The sequence below is a fragment of the Dipodomys ordii genome, unplaced genomic scaffold (assembly GCF_000151885.1).
Source record: "Dipodomys ordii isolate 6190 unplaced genomic scaffold, Dord_2.0 Scaffold24, whole genome shotgun sequence".
Classification (NCBI taxonomy): Eukaryota; Metazoa; Chordata; class Mammalia; order Rodentia; family Heteromyidae; genus Dipodomys; species Dipodomys ordii.
The window spans coordinates 15,991,292-16,012,035 of NW_012267240.1; the positions used below are offsets into that span (position 1 = coordinate 15,991,292).

The 20,744-nt window shown below is 40.3% G+C and overlaps 1 protein-coding gene across 1 annotated transcript in view; it reads left to right on the forward strand.

Moving 5' to 3' along the window:
* Fam107b (family with sequence similarity 107, member B) overlaps positions 1-20,744 on the forward strand; it is a 179,335-nt gene that overhangs the window by 73,442 nt on the left and 85,149 nt on the right. Inside the window, exon 2 of the mRNA XM_013014727.1 lies at positions 1,892-1,949. Within this exon, the coding sequence (XP_012870181.1) occupies positions 1,892-1,949 (58 nt within the window). The remainder of the gene's footprint in view (positions 1-1,891; positions 1,950-20,744) is intronic.

The following is a 20,744-nucleotide window of genomic DNA, read 5'->3' on the forward strand; positions in this document are numbered from 1 at the left end:
TTCTATGGTACGCACAATCTCTGTTCCACTGTGATTACAGAGAAGTTCTGGCTCTCATACATGGAATCCATGTTTCAACTCTTTATCATGGTCTAAGTATTCTCTGTCAGATGAAATTCTTAGAACGAATGATGGACACAAGTATGGCAGGCTAGGAAGGTGGTAAACACCTTTAAGAGATCTTCAAGATCTCACAGGAGTGGCCCACAACAGGCACTCAAAAAATAGTTAATCAGAACAGAATGCCAGTGGCTCATGCCTGTAATCCTAGCTACTCAGGAGGCTGAGATCTGAGGCTCATATTAATCTACTTCTCTCACTTCTAGCAGCATCAAGATATTCACCTTAGAGACATCAAAATATTTAGTGTGGCAATTATTTTAAAAACTGCCAATGGGAATATACATGAGTACAACCTTTACAAAGAATAGCATGGAGGTTCCTGAATAAACTAAAAATAGACCCATTATATAGATACCCAACATTGTGTCTCTATCTAAAACAAGTGAAATCAACACATTAGCCAGATATCTACACAGCTATGTTTATCACAGCCCTATTCACAATAGTTAAGACCTGGAGTCAGTGTTGGAGCCCATCAAAGAATAAATGAATAAATAAATGTGGTACATATACACACATGATGGAATATTATTCACTCAGAAAGAATATAAAATACTGCCATTTGTGACAAAGTAGACAAAATCTGGATAATGTGTTAAGTAAAATAAACCATAGAAAGACAAGTACTATATATTCTCTTTCATATGTGGAAAATATAAACATCAACTCAGATGTAGAATAGTGATTAATAGAAATTTAGAAGAGGTGGGGAAGGAGGGTGATGGATTCGAAGTTGTATGCTTGTGCTGAGATATCACATGGAGCAACAATAATACCATAAACACACATTAATAAAAAACGTTAAGAGAGAATGTTACACTAGGGGAATATTATTCAGAGAGAATATGTGTAGCTTTTTTACCAGTAGCTGACCCTATGTATTAAAAATGTACATAAAGCCGGATGCTGGTGACTCACGCCTGTAATCCTAGCTACTCAGGAGGCTCAGATCTGAGGATTGCAGTTCAAAGCCAATCCGGGCAGGAAAGTCAGTGCGACTCTTATCTCCAATAAAACCTCCAGAAAACTGGAAGTGGCGCTGTGGCTCAAGTGGTAGAGCATTATCCTTGAGCTGAAGAGCTGAAGGACAGCGCCGAGGCCCAGAGTTCAAACCCCACAACAGACAAAAATAAAACAACAACATAAAATCAGCTCCCTGAATTATGAAAAATAAGATACAATGTTGATTCTTCCACAATATTGGCAGAATTTCTATAATCTGGAGGGACCTATCACCATTTTGTCTAAGTTGTTAGTTCCCTAAATGTATCCATCTTAGAGGATCCCTGAGTTATACCATTCCAATGGTGACATGTGTAGATATTGGACACCCTAGAAATGTGTCATCTGACACCCCCATGTTTTGTTTTGTTTTTATTTTTGTTTTTTTCTTTGTCGGTCATAGGGCTTGAACTCTGGGACTGGGCACTGTCCCTCAGCTCTTCAGCTCAAGGCAAGCATTGAGCTACAGCACCACTTCTGGTTTTCTGGTGGTTTATTGGAGATAAGAGTCTCACAGATGTTCCTGCCCAGGCTGGCTTTGAACCACGATCCTCAGATCTCAGCCTCCTGAGTAGCTAGGATTACTGGCATGAGCTACCAGCACCCAGACAAATTGTTGAACTTGTTGTTTGTTCCAAACCCTCAGTTCCCAATTTCTCAGATTTTGACTCCTCCCTACTTTGTAAGTTTACAAAAACATGTTACAACAATTTAACGCTTTATTTTTACTTTCTCTGCTTTGCTGATTGCTGGGGTTGGAACTCAGGAAGAAGAATCCCAGGAAGAGCCTACGTGCCCTGTGGTGGAGCAGACAGCGACATCAGGTAGAGTGCCTCAAGTATGGCTTTTTTGCTGAGCTGCTGTTGCCAAAAGCAGGATTCAGAGCATCCAAGAGCACTGCAGATTGCAAAGGAAAATCTGTATGTCACAAGTGATTGGAAACATCACTAGGAATGTCAGTGAGTGATGGGTTCCAGACTCCACATCTGGGTGGTGTGGTCACAATGCAGAACACAGCTTTTCCTTTTCTTTTGTCTTTGCTTTATTGATGACAGTCCAGGAACCAACACTGGTGAAGTAGATGGTGGTGATGATGATGAAAATATGTTAGCTTCAGTAATGCAAAAATATGGCATGTGACGGTTATTTACTAAAGGACTCAGGATTCGCTGGGAAAGATGAGGTCAGTTTGTTGGTTTGGCATGTTAGTATCTAGTCAAACTTGCAGCTTTGTTAAGAGCTATTTATGCCGTACTGTACTCATGTGGAAAGGCACACATTAGAGTGTTAGGTTTTAAATAAGAAGAGGTGGTTGCCAAGTAAGAACCACACCATGCACGTGGTATTCAGGTAAGGGGTAGGTTTATTCATAGTTCTGGCTGGCACTAGGCCAGGTTAGCACTCCACGTGTCTGGGAAAGGCCTGGGAAAAGGAGCATCTGGCCCTGGGCTAGGCCTTATTAGGGTGGGGGAGGGGGTGAGGAAAGGTGTGGCCACATCTAATCCAGGTGTGACCTCAGTGGATGCGGATATGACCTCTTCCCGGTGTGCCAGTTGCCTAGGTAACTGCAGGTACTGGGCGGAGACTTTGCTAGAGGAGGGTGGAGTCTGCTTGCCATCCAGGAGTGGACCTTACATAGAGGATTTAGAACTCAGTGTATGACTAAGGTCTGGAGGATAGGAGAAGTAACAGTTGATATAAGAATAAACATAGCTGAATGGGCTTACCAGTAATGAAAACTAAATCTTAATACTCTTGTGATCTATTTTACAACTGCTTTGAAATTTTTTTTAATATGAGTTAGTATTAGATGATGGCTCCAAATGAGTTTGCTGCTGAGAGAAGCTCATGTTCTTAGAATTTAATGGAAATCAGGGAGCAGGGATAAGAAATTAGATGTGATCATGGGAAGGATTATGTGAAGTCTGGGGCAAAGGCCACCCCCCCCCCTGCACTGATATAGATGCAATTAAGCAAAGCCACCATTTTCCTGTACACCCATTTTCCCCTTACCAGGCTGCCTGTACTCCCACCAAGACTAAGCTTGCTTTAGTTTAATGCTTTCTTTGTCACTGCGATCTCCTTGTAGAGCTTTGGGTGTGAGGAGCATCACTTTCAGATAAAAGATACAGGGCTTCTCACGCTTTGTAAAATTTGCTTGAGCACTCTGATTTTGGAGTGTTTCCTCCATTTATCTCCTCTTCCTCTTCTTCTTTCTCTTCCTCCTCCTTCTCCTATCTCCCTCTCTTCCTCTTATTCTTTTACTTTTTGTAGCACTGGGGATTGAACTAAGGGTCTCACTTGTAGTCACACTTGCCCTAGACCTCACTCACTTTTGCCATGTCTTCAGTCCTTTTTTCTTTTTCCTTTCCAGAGAAGATTTCTCACTTAGTCGGGCAATGGTGGCTCATGCCTGTAATCTTATCCACTCAGGAGGCTGAGATCTGTGGATTGAAGTTTGAAGCCAGCCCAGGCAGAAAAGTCCCCATGAGACTTTTATCTTCAATTAACTACTCAAGAACTGGTAGTGGCACTGTGACTCAAAGTGGTAGAGCAGCACTAGCTGTGAGCAAAAGAGCTCAGGGCCCAGGCTCTGAATTCAAGGCCTAGGATTTACCTACTCTGCCCCTCCTCCAAACCCCAGAACTCTTTCTTTTTCCCAGGCTGGTCTTGCACTATGATCTTCTTGTCTCTGTCTCCTGTATAACTTGGATTACAGATGTGAACTACCAAACTAGGCTGATTCCCACTTCTTTTTCCAGGATTTCTTCCCCAATGGGTATCTTTCTATTATTTCCTTTGTGTACTCATACCTTTAGTTTTAGTTCATTTGAGTCAGATGCTTGATATTTATGAATCATTCCTTGAAATCTTGTTAGGTTAATCTTCTAGATTGTTTGAAAAGAATGTCTGTTCTTTTCGTATATTTTCATATATGAACACTGATTGAATGTCTACTATGTGCTAGATACCATAGTAGGAATTATGTTGGATTAAGAGTGTTAAAAACATCCAGGCACTGGTGGCTCCTGCCTGTGATTCTAGTTACTCAGGAGGCTGAGATCTGAGGATTGCTGTTCAAAGGCAGTTTATTCAGGAAAAGTCTGTGAAACTCTTATCTCCAATTAACCACCAACAAGTTGGAAGTGTTGCTTAAGTAGTTGAGTGCTAGCCTTGAGCAAAACAAGCCCAGGATGGGGTTGGGAAGGTGGATCAGTGGTAGAGCGCTTGCCTTGCATGCCTGAGGCCCTGGGTTCGATTCCTCAGCACCACATAAGCAAAAAGAAAAAAGCTGGAAGTGGCGTTGTGGCTCAAGTGGTAGAGTGCTAGACTGTAGCTGAAGAGCTAAGGGACAGCACCCCACGACCTGACCAAAGGGAAAAAAAAAGCTCAGGAACAGTACCCAGACTCTAACAAACCCAAGGAATGCCACCCAAAACAAAGACCTTTTATTGAAAAATGCCATTTAAAAGTGTGCTGGATTCTTTAGATAGAATATTTATGTCATCACAATAAAGAAAACAGTTACAAAATGGAACCTGGGCTATGTTTATAATTTTGTACAGAAAAAGGAAGAATAAAGTCAGGACCCATGAAAAATGGTGTCATATTGGGTGGCAGCCTTGTGGAGCTAAGTCTCTAAATCTTCCTTGGATATGGCCAGGAAGTTGTATTAATTAGAGAGAATAAAGCAAAGATGCTTTGCTAATAGTGGCCTAGCAACAGGAACTGGGTATTGGTAAGAAGGCACAGTTTGAAGCCTTCCAGCATGGAGGACAAGCCAGTTTTTGGAAGGAGCTGAGGACAAGGTCATACACTCTCTCCCTTGGGCATCAGCCTCTCTTCTCGTGAGTTGCTATTCTGGAAGCAACTTTTCTGTATTAGTTAGAATTTTCCAGAGAAACAGAAGCATTGGAATGTAGGCTTCATAAGAGATGAATGATGAATGATGTGCTCATGTGATGTTGAAGGCTGAAAAGTCTCAAGACTTATCTGAAGGCCCTGGGAAACTAGTAGTAACTCTAGTTCAAGTTCAAAGATCTGAAAACCAGAGGAACCACTGTTATTGTGAGTCTCAGTCTACCAGCAGTGGAAGACTGAGGTCCTGGATCCTGCAGTCTGGCAGGAAACAAAAAGAGCAAGTCCCTCCTTCCTCTGCCTCTGCTCATGATAGCTGGAGATGATTCTACCCTGAATCCTTGGCCTGCATATTACTGTATATTATGGCATTTCCAGCCCCTGAGCCAAATCAAACAGGACTAAACATTAGTTCAGTAAATAACACTGTACCATTGCGGTATTTCTAATAGGCCTCAGACTTTAGTGAGGCTTGATCAAAAAAAAAAAAAAGCAGTAAAACTCTTTCCCAGATCAAAACTGCAAGTTATAACCATCATTCAGGAAAGTGTTATGTCCTTGAAGCTATTCTGGGTCTCAGCAGATGCCTCCTATTTTATATTTTATTATTATTATTATTTGTTGGTACTGGGGTTAGAACTCATGATTTTGTGCTCACTAGGCTAGCTTTTTTGGCTGACACTCTACCACTTGAGCCACATCTCCTGCCCTGAGAGAATTCTGTGAAACATTTTTGTTTTCTTATCTTTAAGTAATTGTACAAAGGAGTTGTCATTCATCAAATCAGTTTATGAATACAGTGCATATTGGCCAGTGTCACCCCTTTCAACATTTTCACCCATCCCTCCCAACCCACCCCTTCCCTTACTTTTCTTAATTTTAGGTTATGTGTTGAAGTTTTTGCAACTTAACAAAGTAGTTTGTGTGTACAATGCATCTTGATCTGTGTCACTACTTCAACACCATTGCTCCCCTTTGACCTACCCCTGCCCTTCTATTTCTCAATTCTGTGCATTCTCCTCTCTTCCCCCTTCATTTTTCCACCCTTTTCCCCTTGACCTCACGCTCCCTTCTGGCAAGTACCTATTTTCTGATGCTTATTTTGTTGGGCTTTGACTTAGTCCTTTTAAAGAATTAAACTATTTATGCTCTCCATAGAGTCTATTACACATCAGTTAATTCATTTGTAACCCTTGCTTACCACCCAATGTCTTTACTTGTGAAATTATAGGTGCATTCTAGCTATCACAAATGAGGGAAACCATGCAACCTATGTTTCTGACCTATCTCTTCAATGAGCATCAATGCAAAACTTCTCAATAAAATTCTGGCCAACTGAGTCAACAGTTAACAACAAAAAAAAGTAAATAACTATCCCTCCCCCCACACCCATCCAAATACACTCTGATCAAGTAGGATTCATCCCAGGAATGCACACCCGAGAGAATTCTTTTTGCAAATAAATTACACCTTTTCCAAAGCAACAGCAACAAAAAGTGAAACATGTTGCCTCTATTTCCTTATTCCTCTTTCCTATGCATTGGTTTATAAACAGGGCTACTAGTGTTGAGGATAGTGGTACACAACTATAATCCCAGCTTTTGAGAGGCTGGGGCAGGATGAGCATGAGTTCAAGGCTGGCCTAAGCTATCTAGCAAGACCCTGTCGAGAGAAAGAAAGAGAGAGAGAGAGAAGGAAGGAAGGAAGGAAGGAAGGAAGGAAGGAAGGAAGGAAGGAAGGAAGGAAGGAAAGAAAGAAAGAAAGAAAGGAAGGAAGGAAGAAAGAAAGAAGGGGGGAAAAAGAAAATGACCAAAATGAACCAGGTCAAGTATATTTGCTGAACAGCTTTTAAGCATGTTTAAAATTCAAGGACAGTTTGCAGAATCTCTATTATCTGTTAGATTGCACTCAATTTGTGCTACCAAGGTCTCAAAGATTCCAACACCTAGTCTTACAAAGGCCATCCTGTAAGTTAGAACCATTTTATGTCTGCCAAAGGGTTTTTTTTATTTTAAATCAGAATACTGTCTTTTTGCTAAAGGTCTTCTGGAGCTGAGTGGGCTCCATCCTATTTTCTGAGCTGACTGCGTTTCATTTATGCTGAAGAAAATGTTCATTTCCTGTACAAGTTGACCCATTGCAACAATGAGATGTAGAAGACACTATGTTGAAAAAGGAACTTTACAATTTAAGGAGGGGTGGAGTGGGTGGGATGGGGGGGAGTGTAGTTGTGGAAGTGGGAAGGAAGGGATGGTAGGGGAAAAACAAAGGAGGAGGCAACAATGCTTGATAAGAAATGTACTCATTACCTTGCTCATGTAACTGTAACGCCTCTGAACAGTATTTTCACAATAAAAAACTTATTTAAAAAAAAGAAAGTTTTCATTTCCTGTGGTTTGTAAGTTACTTAAGTGTGAAGTAACAAACCTCAAACAGTTAAAACTCTTCAACTAAAAATGCAAGCAGTGAAGAAAACAATATATGTATTTTTGTAACCTTGATGGGGAAGTGAGACCAGAGTTACAACAAGCAGTAACAGTATGGGCGAGGTCAGACCTCATGGTCAGGTCCACCCATCAGGCCTACTTGATGGGCAAAACAAGGAAATCCATTTTCTGATCATTCAAAAGAAAGTGTGCTTTTCTGTTTATGTTTATGATGGCAGAATCATCATATTTCAATCACACATTCACTTTGACTACACTAATAAGTTTGTTACCTTCACACAGACACAAATATTCATTTGACATATGAATGCATGGACCACCATTTATATAAAACAGCCTGTGGTGTAAAACAACACCAACCAAGACTGTTGCTGATCTGGGTGTTTAACAAAGCAAATGGTTTTAAAGCACAAGAACATCAGAGATGCATCAGATGCAGGTCATGCCTTTGAAAAGAACAATCATCTTTTTTCTATAAATATTTTTTATTGTTATCATAAAGGTGATGGACAGAGGGCTTACAAGTACACAAGTCAGAGCACATTTCGTTTTGAACAGTGTCACCCCTTCCCTCGTTTTCTCCCGGTTTTTCCCTCCTGTCCCCACCCACAAGTTGTATAGTTCATTTTCCACAGTGTCTAGTGAGTACCACTGCTGCATTTGTTCATTCTTTGTCCCGTCATTTCTGTGCTCCTCCTTACTTTCCCCAAAACAGATAACTAACAAACAAGATAAAAGGAAAAACAAAAACAACAACAAAGAAAAACCTCTTGTTTTCATTTCTCGGAGCTTATTTCAATAAATATAATTTTATATGATCAGATGCACATAGCTATGGAGCCTTTGTGATCCTCTCCTAAGAATACCCTCCTTTGGTCTCACTCTGTGTGACTGCCTAGAGACCTGTATAATTTATTCATGTCCCAGTGTATTTTTTTTGCTCTTTCATCACCCAGTGTTTACTGGATTTCTAGACACCCTCGAGTAACCACTCTGGAAAGCAGTATGAATGTTCCTAAAAAGACTAAACATAGAGCTTTCCTATGTTTCAGCACTTCCACTTCTGAGCATTTATCCAGTAGACCACAAACAAGGCCACACTAAAGCTACTAGCACAACCATGTTCATTGTAACATTATTTACCAAGATATAGAATCAACCTAGATGCCCCTCACTGGATGAATGGATCAAGAAAATGTGGTATATATACACAACAGAATTCTACTCATCCATCAGAAAGAATGATATTATACCAAATGGAAAGTCTTAGAAAAATTATATTGAAAGTTCTTTTTTAATCTTGAGTTTACTCTGTATATCACCTTTATAATAACAATTAAAAATTTTTTTTAATTTAAGTTCAGAATTTTCCCAGTCTCTTTTCTCTCTGACAGAGAGTCTAAGTCTTCATGAAAACCTTTTACTGGAACAAATGTACTGGGTTGTAGATGACTTTTAGTGAAGACTTCGTCCCTGTATGACATGACATGGTCCCTTTATAAGACATGACTTGGGCTGGAGATGTAGTTTCTCATTGACAGAGCACTTGTGTAGCAGGTGTGAGGCCCATTTTTCTATCCTGGGGTGGTGGTAAGGGGGACTTGGCTATTTAACCTTTATTTTAGTCTAAGAGATCCCACTAGTTTGTCTCTCTTTCAGATACTAGTGATTGGAGTTTTCATTCACCGATAAGTTCTTCTCAAGAAGCAGAGGCAACTTGTGGTGGAGATATATCAAGAAAACATACTTTTCTTTTTTCTTTTAGAATCCAATATTTTCATTTCAGGGTATGTTTTAAATATTTCTAAATTTAATTTTTATCTCTAAGTAGTTGTAAAAAGTAGTTGCCATTCAACAAAGCAGTATATGAATACAAAGCATCTTAATTAATGTTACCTCTTTCATCATTCTCTCTTATCCTTCCTAATTCCCTTCTTTCACTTTTCTTAATTTTGAAGAATGTGAATTGAATTTTATAACTGCAGCCCTATGAAAGTGATATATTCCTAATTCTAAGGGCTTGGAACATTACTGGATAGAAGGCTATGGTCTCTGGCACCTAGTCACAAAGAGAGTTTACTTGCAGATATTGCATTATCAAGTATCTGCAAGAGAGAATTATTATTATTATGGTTACTATTATTATTATCATTATTACTTTCCTAACTTTTCTCAACTGATTAAGTCAGTTGGAATTGCTTTCTATGGTAAAGAGGTGATTCCTTAGTCACTAGGAATAGGTGATATTGCTTTGGATGGAGAAAGCTGCAATGCTCGGTGTCATGTACCAATCTGTTTCCAGTCCATTGACATTTTGTATTAAGACAGAGCCAGCTAATAAAACAGAATTTCAAAGTTGTCAGCACTGTCTTAAGACAAAGTTATGAATAACCCCCATGGCTCTGAAACACAGTGACCATCTTCAGAGTCTCCCAGAAAACAATCTCTCATTTTCCCCCCCATTTCTCTATATGCAGAGAGCTAATTGTTCCCAGGTTTTTTGAATTCAGAAAATTCAACAAATCACTACTGTTCATGAACAGGAAAATGTTGAAGATGAAAAAATGAAGATTTGGTTTTGTCATTTGGGTCCAAGGTACACATGACATGCTGTTAATTCACTGGACAATGAGATGCACCCATCTAGCAAGCTATTGAAACGTTCATTGTGTCTATATGTATCCTGACCTTGATAACTTTATGGCATATTATTTTATACCCAAGTTTGTGTCTTTTCAAGTGGTGGAAATGGAGGCATGGAAATTTCCAGAATTTTATCCTCCAGGTACATGTGTTACCCAGAATGGAATTTTCAGTGTGGTAGTACTTGGAGCAGAATTGCCTAATTTGTTTTACACCAGAAGATACATTGTCCTAGCCACCACCTCTGCCTCCTCCTCCTCTCTCCTCCTCTTCCCTCCTCTTCCTCTTCCTTCTTTCCTTTTCCTCTTCCTCCTTCCCCTCCCCTTTCCCTTCCTCTTCCTCTCCAGCCTTCACTTAGAATATCTTTAATGACTAGTTAAAAGAAAATGGTTTTCCCCTCCCATCTTGAAATTGACTGTTGTAAAGCATGTTCATTTATTTCCATATATAGACTCGATTTGGATGTGCTTGATATGAGTTTGAGTGGATTTGAATCACAGTATCATTTCTTCTTGAGGCCTCAAACAGGGGTTCTAATGTTCATTTTAATTGTTGATTGATTCTGGGTGAACTTAAGTAATCACATACCCCATTTTCAGCCTTTTTTCTCTTTTTAAAAATAGCTTGGAAAGCATACTTCCGGCTTCTCCTCCCTCATTGCAATCTTTGAGATTAAAAAACCCCACAGAACAGCAAAATAGCAAGGACCTTTTTCAATTGAATTATGAATTTCTTCTTGGCAAATTACCTATAATTAATCATTTCAAATAATATGAGGTATATATTCCTCACAGATATTCAGAATGCAGTAAATAATTTGGAAATACTGTAAGACGATCCTAGTATTTTAATGACTAGTGTTCTAAACAGGGAAGACACACTTTGTAGATGATTTGTGTTTGACTTGCAGCTTTCAAATATTTTTAACATAATTTTATTGTTATTATTAAGGTGTTATATAGAGAGGTTACATTACAGAGAGGTAACAAATAAAATTCTTTTTGGACAACATCACCCCTTATTTTCTTTTTTCTTTTTTTTGTCAGTCATGGGGGCTGAATTCTGGGCCTGGGCGCTGTCCCTCAGCTCTTCAGCTCAAGGCTAGCATCCTACCACTTGAGCCACAGCGCCACTTCCGGCTTGTTTTTTTCTTTTTATGTGGTACTGAGGAATCGAACCCAGGGTCTCATGCATGTGAGGCAAGCGCTTTACCACTGAGCCACCTTCCCAGGCCCAATATCACCCCTTTTTTGTCCCCCCCCAGAATTCCACTCCCATCCCTGCCCACAAGTTGAACAAATATTTTTTTAAAAAAAAATTAGTTACCAGTGTGTTGAAAAACTGGAAAATTTCATGAGAAAAATCCATGTTCCATTTTCTCTCCAACAATTATAAGATCTAGCCAAATCAGTCCTGGATTCCGAAGTAATAATAAAAGAAAAGTTAGCTTAGTTTCACCTCTAGCTGTTGCCTCCTATTCTGTCTTGCCGCCACAGTATCTGAGACTTAAACCCATAGCGTATAGGAGAAACACCAACAAATAGTAAACCTTATCATTTTTCCAGCAAGAAGAAACTCTTTCCACGTGCATGTAGTTTATGAACAGTTTTGTGTGTTTTTGCTCCTTAATCAGAAATGTTTTTGGCTGTGAGCTGAGTACCAGGTAAGGCAGTGTGGAGGCTGTTGCTATGGAAACTGGGGAGGAAATGTTAGCATCAAGCTTGCAAGCTCTTACCTCAGCCAGCCTCTTTACACAATTCCCCAAAGCTTCCTGAATTACATTCTATTGATGTGAGGAGAGAGCACTATCCTGTTCAAAGACTTATCATAATTTTAGTAACAGAGGATTACAAAAGGTTTTGCAATTATGAAGGGTATCACCAAGAAATGCAATCATGGGATGGGTTGGTGTGTCTAGACCACAAGAAATACAGGTCCAGCTCCATAGTCATGACAGAAAGTTAGTTTCAGGGAAAGCTTGGGGCCTAGATTCTTCTTCTCAGCCATTTCTTTTTATGGAAGCTGCTGTGTGCCTTCTGAAGGACGTCAGTGAAGGGTACTTATGTCTGCTCTTGCTCAGCAAGGTTGATGGTAGAAAATCACCTTGGGTACATTTGCCTGTCTGGATGGGTGCCTGGAACCTTGTAGATGGAATTTGATCAAGCATGACTCCAATGTAGACAGTAATCATAGAAAATGTCAGCTTTGCTGTCAAAGGAGAAATGGACAAAAGGGATTGTCACTGGCTTTTACTAGGCCATGGAAATAGAACAGAAACTAGAAGTAAGGTCTTTGTCCAGGTGATCACCAAGCATTTATGGAGCCTTCTTGTCATGTTTGGCACTGACTGTATGTTTTGCCTACTTTATTTTCAGTCAGAATCAGTTACTGCTCACAACCTTAATGATCATGTTTCCAGAAGTTTATACTTTATGATTTTTTTTTCTGAATCGGAATGCTTTTCATCACTTTCTGGCTTTAAGTAGGTTCACAGTATGTGGCTCATTCCAATAACTTGAAAAAGCATAAAGAAAGTGGGAAATTGTATGAATTTACTCAGGTTATGGTGACATTCTCAATTTTAAACCCATTGATTGTGTCTTGAATTAGTATGGTCTAGTCATCAAACTGGATTTTAGCGTGCCTGGGATCATATTCTAACTGGTCTATTGTGGCACCTGAACACAAAATGCTTGTTGCTCATGGTGTCTTTGACACCAAAATGCGACCAGTAACTAACACTGATTAAATTCTTGCAGTGTAGGAGGTATCATGCTAAGTACTTGATGTGGATTTCTTAGTTAATCCTCTTAACAGACCTATGTAACATGACTATTTTATCCCCTCTTTGCAGATAAGGAAACTCTAGCTTAAAAAGTCAATTTATCCAAGGACATACAGCAAGCAGGGCTTGGAGCCAGGATTCAGTGCAGTCCTGGTTAAGTCCAAAGCCATCTTAGCAGCTCTACAAAAACCAATGTCTTCTGGAAAGCATTGGGAATTTCTGAGCAGTTCCATAATAAGGTTAACTTTATATCACCCTGATCTGAACAAATTTATCAGTAGAGATCTTATATCGGTGTCCTTTAGAAAGCTTAATCTTCTTGTTTTGCTAAAGTGTGGAAAGTTTGAGACATAGTAAGTTCTTGGAATGTTCCCTGAACACACAGAGTGGAGTTCAAGTATAGAATTGAGTCATCAGTTTCGTTTAGATTTGTTGAAGTTGGATGTCTATGTTTTCACCCTCACTTCACTGTTTTAGATTATTATATTTAAATCTGGTAGAATCAAAGGCAATGACAAACATCCCCCAAACTTGGCCCTTCTCTGACTGTACAACTCCGTGTGATTGTGTGAAATTGTGTGTTTGTGCATGCTGATATTGGAGCTTGAACTCAAGGCCTTGCATTCTCATTTAGCTTTATCACTCAAGAATGGTATACTACCACTTGAGCCACACCTCTACTTCTGGTTTTTTGTTGGTCAATGGAGATAAAAGACTCATGGACCTTTCTGCCCAAGTTGACTTTGAACCTTGATCTTCAGATCTCAGCCTTCTGAGAAACCAGAATGAAAGATGTGAGCCACTCGCACCCAGCTCATGACTGCATAACTTCTGTTTGTGGTACCACTATTCACTATGCCTTCCACCTTCAAGATTGTACTGAACTCTCTCTTTTCACTTAGCCTATGGGTAAGAATTTATGTTACATTCCATTGTTTATTTCTCCTACTTCTCCTAAGTGTGTGTGTGTGTGTGTGTGTGTGTGTGTGTGTGTGTGTGTTGCAGGGAATCAAACCCAGGGCCTTACACATGGAAGGCAAGCACTCTACCACTGAGCTATGTTCCCATCCTCAACCTTGCTAGTTTATTTTAGGTCATTATTCTCTCACTCACACACCATTGTAATAGTTTCCTCACTGACATTTCTGTGTCCAGGCTTCACATGTTTTTATACATCCTACAAGTTGTTGTCATAGTTTCTGCTTACTTACAAAAATCACACCTAGACTTGGGGGAAGACAGTGTCTATGTATTTTTATTCCAATCATTGCACTGTACACAGTACTCATAGAATCAAGCCTTACCAAATGTTTACGGAACGAGGAAACTGAACACCATGAACTTGGACAATGACTTGTAAGCCACTGTGTTAGCAGATGCAAAGATCTGAAAATGAAGAAGACAGTGTCTTGTCTATGGAGAAACTGATCATGAATTTGTTCATGAAATGCCATTATTTGCAGCTGATACATTTGGGGAGGTAAAGGCAGAAAGGGCTCAGGCCTTTAGTTAGACTAAAAACAAGATGGCCATTCACTTTTTGTTTTCTCCAGCCACCCTTAGCTCTTTGGCATCTGCTGGAAAAGCCAGACTTGGCTTTGTGTTACCATGACGTCTGAGCTATGAGAGCTGATTTTTTCTCCCCACTTGTTCCTCATAAAGCCTAGGAAAGATTATTCTAGCCATATCTGAATAGCTTGAGTTAGGTGCTTACGAACAGAGGAAGTGGTTCCCTAGCAACAGGAGCCTCTAAAAGCCTCTTAGTGCCCAGTACTTCTCCAGGCCTTTTGTTTCTTTCCTTATATGTTGCCTGTCAGCAAACTTCCAGGGTGAGTGCACCTGCTCCTACAAGACCAGTCTGTTAAATTCCACTGTGTTTCCATTTTACCAAGTCAGATTCTCTTCCTCTTTGGGTCTGGGACCTTCCTTTTGAGGTTTGGGGCCTGTTTCATTCCTGGTTAGACCATAATCACCTCAGATCTTACTTCCTTCTTTGTTCTTTAGATTGTAATCCAAAATAGAAAACACTGAAGTGATGAGAATATTTGAACTGCGTTTTCTTCAATCACTATTGCACATTTTGTTAAATGTGCTAAGTGTATTAAGAATAGGTTTAATATTCCTTTGTTTCTCCACAGAAGAATTGATTCTCGCTGCATTCTTATTTCAGACTTTTTGCAGATGTCAGACAAAATCCTCATGTCTTGTATTGTTTACTGCTTTGGGGGTTTAACTCAGTTCCCTCCAATCTTTAGGCAGATATTCTACTGCTTGAGCCACACCTCCAGTTTCTTTTGCTCTCATTATTTTTGATAAAGGGCCTTACATTTTGCCCAGGTTAGCCTATTTTTGCTTCCCACCATAGCTAGGCGGAAAGACATGTACCATTAGACCCAGCTTCTCTCTGTTGAGATGGATTCTTGTGAACTTTTTTGCTTGGGCTGGCTCCAAACTGTCATCTTCCTTGTCTCTCAGCCTCCTGAATAACTAGAATTAGAGGCATGAGTTACCATGCTAGGCTAAACTCATCTTACTATAAACATCTTACTATAAACATGAATATGAAAGATAGTAGGATAAAAATAAATTATCTACTTACAGTGTGTTTATAAAAAACACTGCTTAGGGCCTTAGAGACAGTCCTTCTCTCTTTCCCTTCCGCAGCCCCAGTTTAAATTGATGGAGACCAAAGCACGTAACTCTAGCCTGAGTCTAGAACTTCTAACTAAAAATGCCTTGCTTTTTTTTGGTGTGGGGGGGGGGGTAGTTTCGGTCGTGGGGCCTGAACTCTGGGCCTGGGCACTGTCCCTCAGCTCTTCAGCTCAAGGTTAGCGTTCTAACACTTGAACCACAGCGTCACTTCCGGCTTTTTTCTTTTTGCTTATGTGGTGCTGAGGAATCGAACCCAGGGCCTCTGGCATGCAAGGCAAGTGCTCTCCCACTGAGCCACCTTCCCAGCCCCCTTGCTTGGTTTTTAAATAGCAATATGCATGAAAGCAGCACTCTCATAGGAGAGGGGCAAGCATCTGCCTACCAGTCGGCAGTAGCTTGGAAGAACTGAACATCTGGCCAAGACTGCTGGTGATGCTTGTCAGTATGCAGCTAATCGTAATTGAGCTTAACAGCCCCGGGAACTCTGGTCATCTGTTGGTTCTGGTTCTCTGGAGAAACCTAAGACACTTTTCTATCCACTTATGCATTCAAGCAACGAATATTTATAATGTGTGTCTCCTCAATGGACGATGCTATAGATATCTTGTGGGAAAGCATGAATGTCATAACCTTAGTGAGATCATCAGGTAAAAGAGAAGGGTGAGCTCTGTACCCAGGTAACAGTAACTATTAAGCAAGATGGCAGTCTACAGAAAGATGAGCCATGCAAGATAGATATCCTCTTAAATCACATCTGTTCATAAGAGGTCTTGGGTGATCAAGTAGACTAAGTATGAGGGAGGAGCCTCCTCCTCCCTCATACTTAGTCTACTGGAGGAGGAAGAGGTCATATCTGCTCTGTTCATAGACAGGGGACTCTTCCAAAACTCTGAGTCCAGATCTTGTTATACCCTTCACATTTATCCAGATAACAAAACAAATCAGTTCAGTCCCCAGCATCACAATGTTTGTTTTTTTTTGATGGTCCTGGGGCTTGGAACTATGGACCTGGGCACTGTCCCTAAGCTTTTTTTTGCTCAAGGCTAGTACTCTACCATTTGAGTCACAGCACCACTTCTGGTTTTCTAGTGGTTAATTGTAGGTAAGACTCTCTCAGACATTCCTGCCTGGGCTGGCTTCAAACTGTGATCCTCAGGTCTCAGCCACCTGATAGCAAGGACTATAGGCATGAGTCACTAGTGTCCTGCCTCAAATAGGCTATTTTTAATCCATGTTAAGACTGAGACACACGTCAGCTAATGTGACATAGAACAGAAATCAGCATGAGATTTTATCTGGGATCTGGGGTGGAGATGGGTGGGGAAATGTCATTGTAGCATAGGAGAAATTTCAATCATCACTTTTATCTGACTTTCCTCCCAGGCGGAACTTTCCACTAGAAAATGAACACGGGAGAAAAGATGTGTCTTAGTTGGGCATAGCCCATAGGAGAGAGGTGCTTGATTTAATAGCTGTGTCCCTTCACAGACTGAGGAGCCTACAATGGTGGTGCGCTTATTCACAGCCATGGTCACAGAGACCCAGCAAAACAAGTTAGAAATGCATCTGGGATGTGAGGAGAAGAAGGACTCACCTAATCAGGCAGCCATGTTGTGTTTCCTTCTCAGGCTTGTGCAGAAATCTGAAGTTCCTTCTTCATGTATCCCGGTGACAAGCCAATGAGGGATTATTTCAGATTTACTAAAGTAGCCACTGCTTCTGTGGGTTTGACACCTCTTGAAGATTTATGAAGTGGAGGATGTGAATGAAGCCATTAAGAGCTTTGTGTAGCCAGACAAATGATTTGTACCCTGGGGGCAGAAAGAATAGTGAGGTCCCACCTGGAATGATATTTTCTCAAAGACATATCTTGAATTCTGAGGCTCTGATCTAATAAAGGAATTCCCAAAGCATAATTCTCTCCCTCTATCATGCTCAGTGCTTTTTATTTCGAATCTAATTACAAATAAGAAGGTCATGGATAATGATGGTTGTTCTTCTTGCTGTTTTGTGGTACTGAGGGCTTATGCCCAGGACCTTCTGCAGTAGGCAAGTCCTCTACCACATGAGTTATAACCACAGAAATTTTGTCTGCATTTTGTTTCTGAGGCAGGGTCTCTAACTTTGCCCAGGCTGATCTTGAACTCACGATTCTCCTATCTCCACTTCCGGAATAGCTGAGATTACAGGAACCTGGCAGATTATTGTCTTTCAGATCCTACAAAAGACTCCCCACGATAATAAGGTAGCAGGTACAGGCATTGGTGTTTCAGGTCCATAATCCTGGGCACTTGGGAGGCTGAAATCTGAGAAATGAGATTTGGAGCTGGCACAAGCACACATATCCTCATCATTCTTATCTCCAATTAACTAGCAAAACTGTAAGTGGAGTCATGGCTCTAATGGAAAAGTATGATGAATGGGAGAAAAAGCTGAATAAGAGTGCAAGACCCTGAGTTCAAGCCCTAGAATCAAGAAAAATAAAAAGGTATCAGGCATTGTTTTTTGTGCTCATTCATACAAGGTAAGGAAATTAATATTCATTGAGCATTATTAGACCAGACATATTATTATTTCCTTTCTTATAATTAGCAGGTAATTTATCCCTGCTTAGAATACTGGATATGAAGATGTTACAACAGAGAGAGAGATTTTATTTTCTTTTATATTTTTTTTCTAAAAGAAAGATCATAAGAAAAACCTGTCTATCACACAACAACAGGAAGTTTTAGTAGAATGCAAAAATGACTTCCATATTTGCACTGACACAGATTGTTCATAATGCTTTCAAAATCATCTACTCCAATCTTCCGTGAAAGCCTCTTAACATAGGGAAATCATCTTGACTTTACAAGGAAAGCAACTGGTCGTGTCTCAGACAAGAAATGCCTTAAGTTCTGCTCATATCTATTTTTGTTTGTTTGTTTTGTTTCTGTTTTTATATGCTGGTACTGGGCTGGAATTTATAGCCTCACTCTTGTGCTAAAGTGAGCAATGAAGATATATGGAAATAAACAGTTGATCACTCCTTAGCCTTCTGATGAAATTGTTCATTCATGTTTATATTATTTAACCAACAGTATAGTTATTGTTAGAGTATTTTAGATTTTACCAGAAAACCACACAGACATCTAGGTACAAAGAACAAAGGAAAGGTTTATTGCCAGTAAAGGGGCTGGCAAGACCCCTTCTCACAAGCCAGGAGTGAGAAGTTCTGGCTATTGTCTGAGGTGACCTATATAACCTGCTGAGGCTAGGAGGGGCTAGGAGGTGGAGACCCTGGTGTGGATGTGTAGGGGCTTCATCATGGCAGTCTAGCATTTATGGCTGCTGCCCAAGTAACAGATAAGGGGCCCTGCAGCTGCCCTGACCTGCAGGTCACTTTAAGGGACTCTTATTGCCTTATTTGGTGGTAGCTGCCCCAGAGGAATGCTATCCCAAGGTAAAGGGGGATTAGAGGCTGATTATTTACTGCCTTTACTACATAGGCCTGGTGCTGCCTAGAAAAGGAGCATGCTAAACTGTGGAAAGGGAAGGAGCCTGCTGAGCTATGGGAAGGGAGCTCATTGGACTAACAGTTATATTAATGGCTTAGGCTCTGGAGTCAAATGCTCTGAGTTCAAATCTTGGTTCTACAGTTTACTGGCTTTGTGACCTTAAGCAACTTATCTAATTTTTTTCATCTGTAGTCTTCATCTCCAACTCTTGTTGTAAAACTAAGGTGAGTTAGCATAGGTAAAATATTACCTCGCACCATCATAGGATGATTTCTATGATGGCCACAGTGTGTTAGACTTGAACAGGAACTCTGAGCAGTGTCACTGTGAGCAAGACCACTAGAGGAAGATGAATGAGGAAGTGGATTGGTATCTAGGACAAACTTTGGACAGAAAGTAATCACAGTGGTCTCAAAGTTAAGATTTGAAGGCTTTGTTAGATGAGGAAACTGTTGTTACAAGTAGGAGAGACAGCCAGTGAACATTTAAGATATTCAAGAAGTAGAACTTCTTTCTCCTCCTGGGACTGTCCAGGGACTGGCTGGGGTTTAGGGGAAGGTAAAGTACCATGGCAGATGAAACAGGGTGAGGAGATGAATCTGGGAGCTTCAAAGGGACATTACATGTTCATTGGTTGGAGGGCTAATAGGGAATTTGTTTGCATTTAGCCATTTATTTGTTTGCTTGATAAATGTTTTTAGATCCCTCTATTAGCCTTTATTAAATTCAATTTATTCAATGGGAAGCTAATTTAGTCTTCTGTGGGTTAGGATTAGCTGGTGTGTTCATGCCCTCATTCATCAATAAATTAATTTGGCTCATGAATTTAGTTAACTTAGGGATGGCTCAGTGACATAATTTAATTCCTCATGGTTAGTCCAAGACATTGCAGGATCCTGAAATATCTTCTACGGAATTAGTTTGAGTTTTAGTTCACATAATTTTGAATTAATCATATTTCTTTCAATTATTGTTTGAAAGCTAAGCTTTCATGTATAGTATACATATTAATTCTCATAAGGATATATGTAGATTTGTTATTATTGGTCAGTTACAAAATTAAAGACCTATGTGAATTACACATGACCTGACCTTCCCTTCTTGAGGTAAGTTTTTTTGTCAGTCATAGGGACTGAACTCAGGGCCTGGGCACTGTCCCTCAGCTCTTCAGCTCAAGGCTAGCACTCTACCACTTGAGCCACAGTGCCACTTCTGGTTTTTTTCTGTTTATGTGGTGCTGAGGAATAGAACCCAGGGCTTCATGCATGTGAGGTAAGCGCTCTACCACTGAGCCACCTTCCCAGCCCCTGTCTTTTTCTTATCCCTACCCCACACCCTATTTTTCCTCTCAAAGCCTTTCTTCAGTCTCACCTTCTCCCCTGAGAAAAAGTTCCTTTGATTCCTTTATGTAGTATTTCTCATGTGCTCATTTTTGAGTCCTGTTGAAGGATGCCAGTGATCCTTGTGGCTCAGAATTTTTCTTCATGTGTTATAATCCAAGCTGTAGTACATGGATTTAGCTCAGAAAGATCCTACACTTACTTGGCTTAATGCTTTACAGATCACCATCTGGAAACACTCTATCTTTTTTTTTTTTTTTGGAGGGGGATGGGGTATAGTCATGGGGCTTGAACTCAGGGCCTGAGCAGCAGCAGCTGCTGCTGCTGCTTCTTCTTCTTCTTCTTCTTCTTCTTCTTCTTCTTCTTCTTCTTCTTCTTCTTCTTCTTCTTCTTCTTC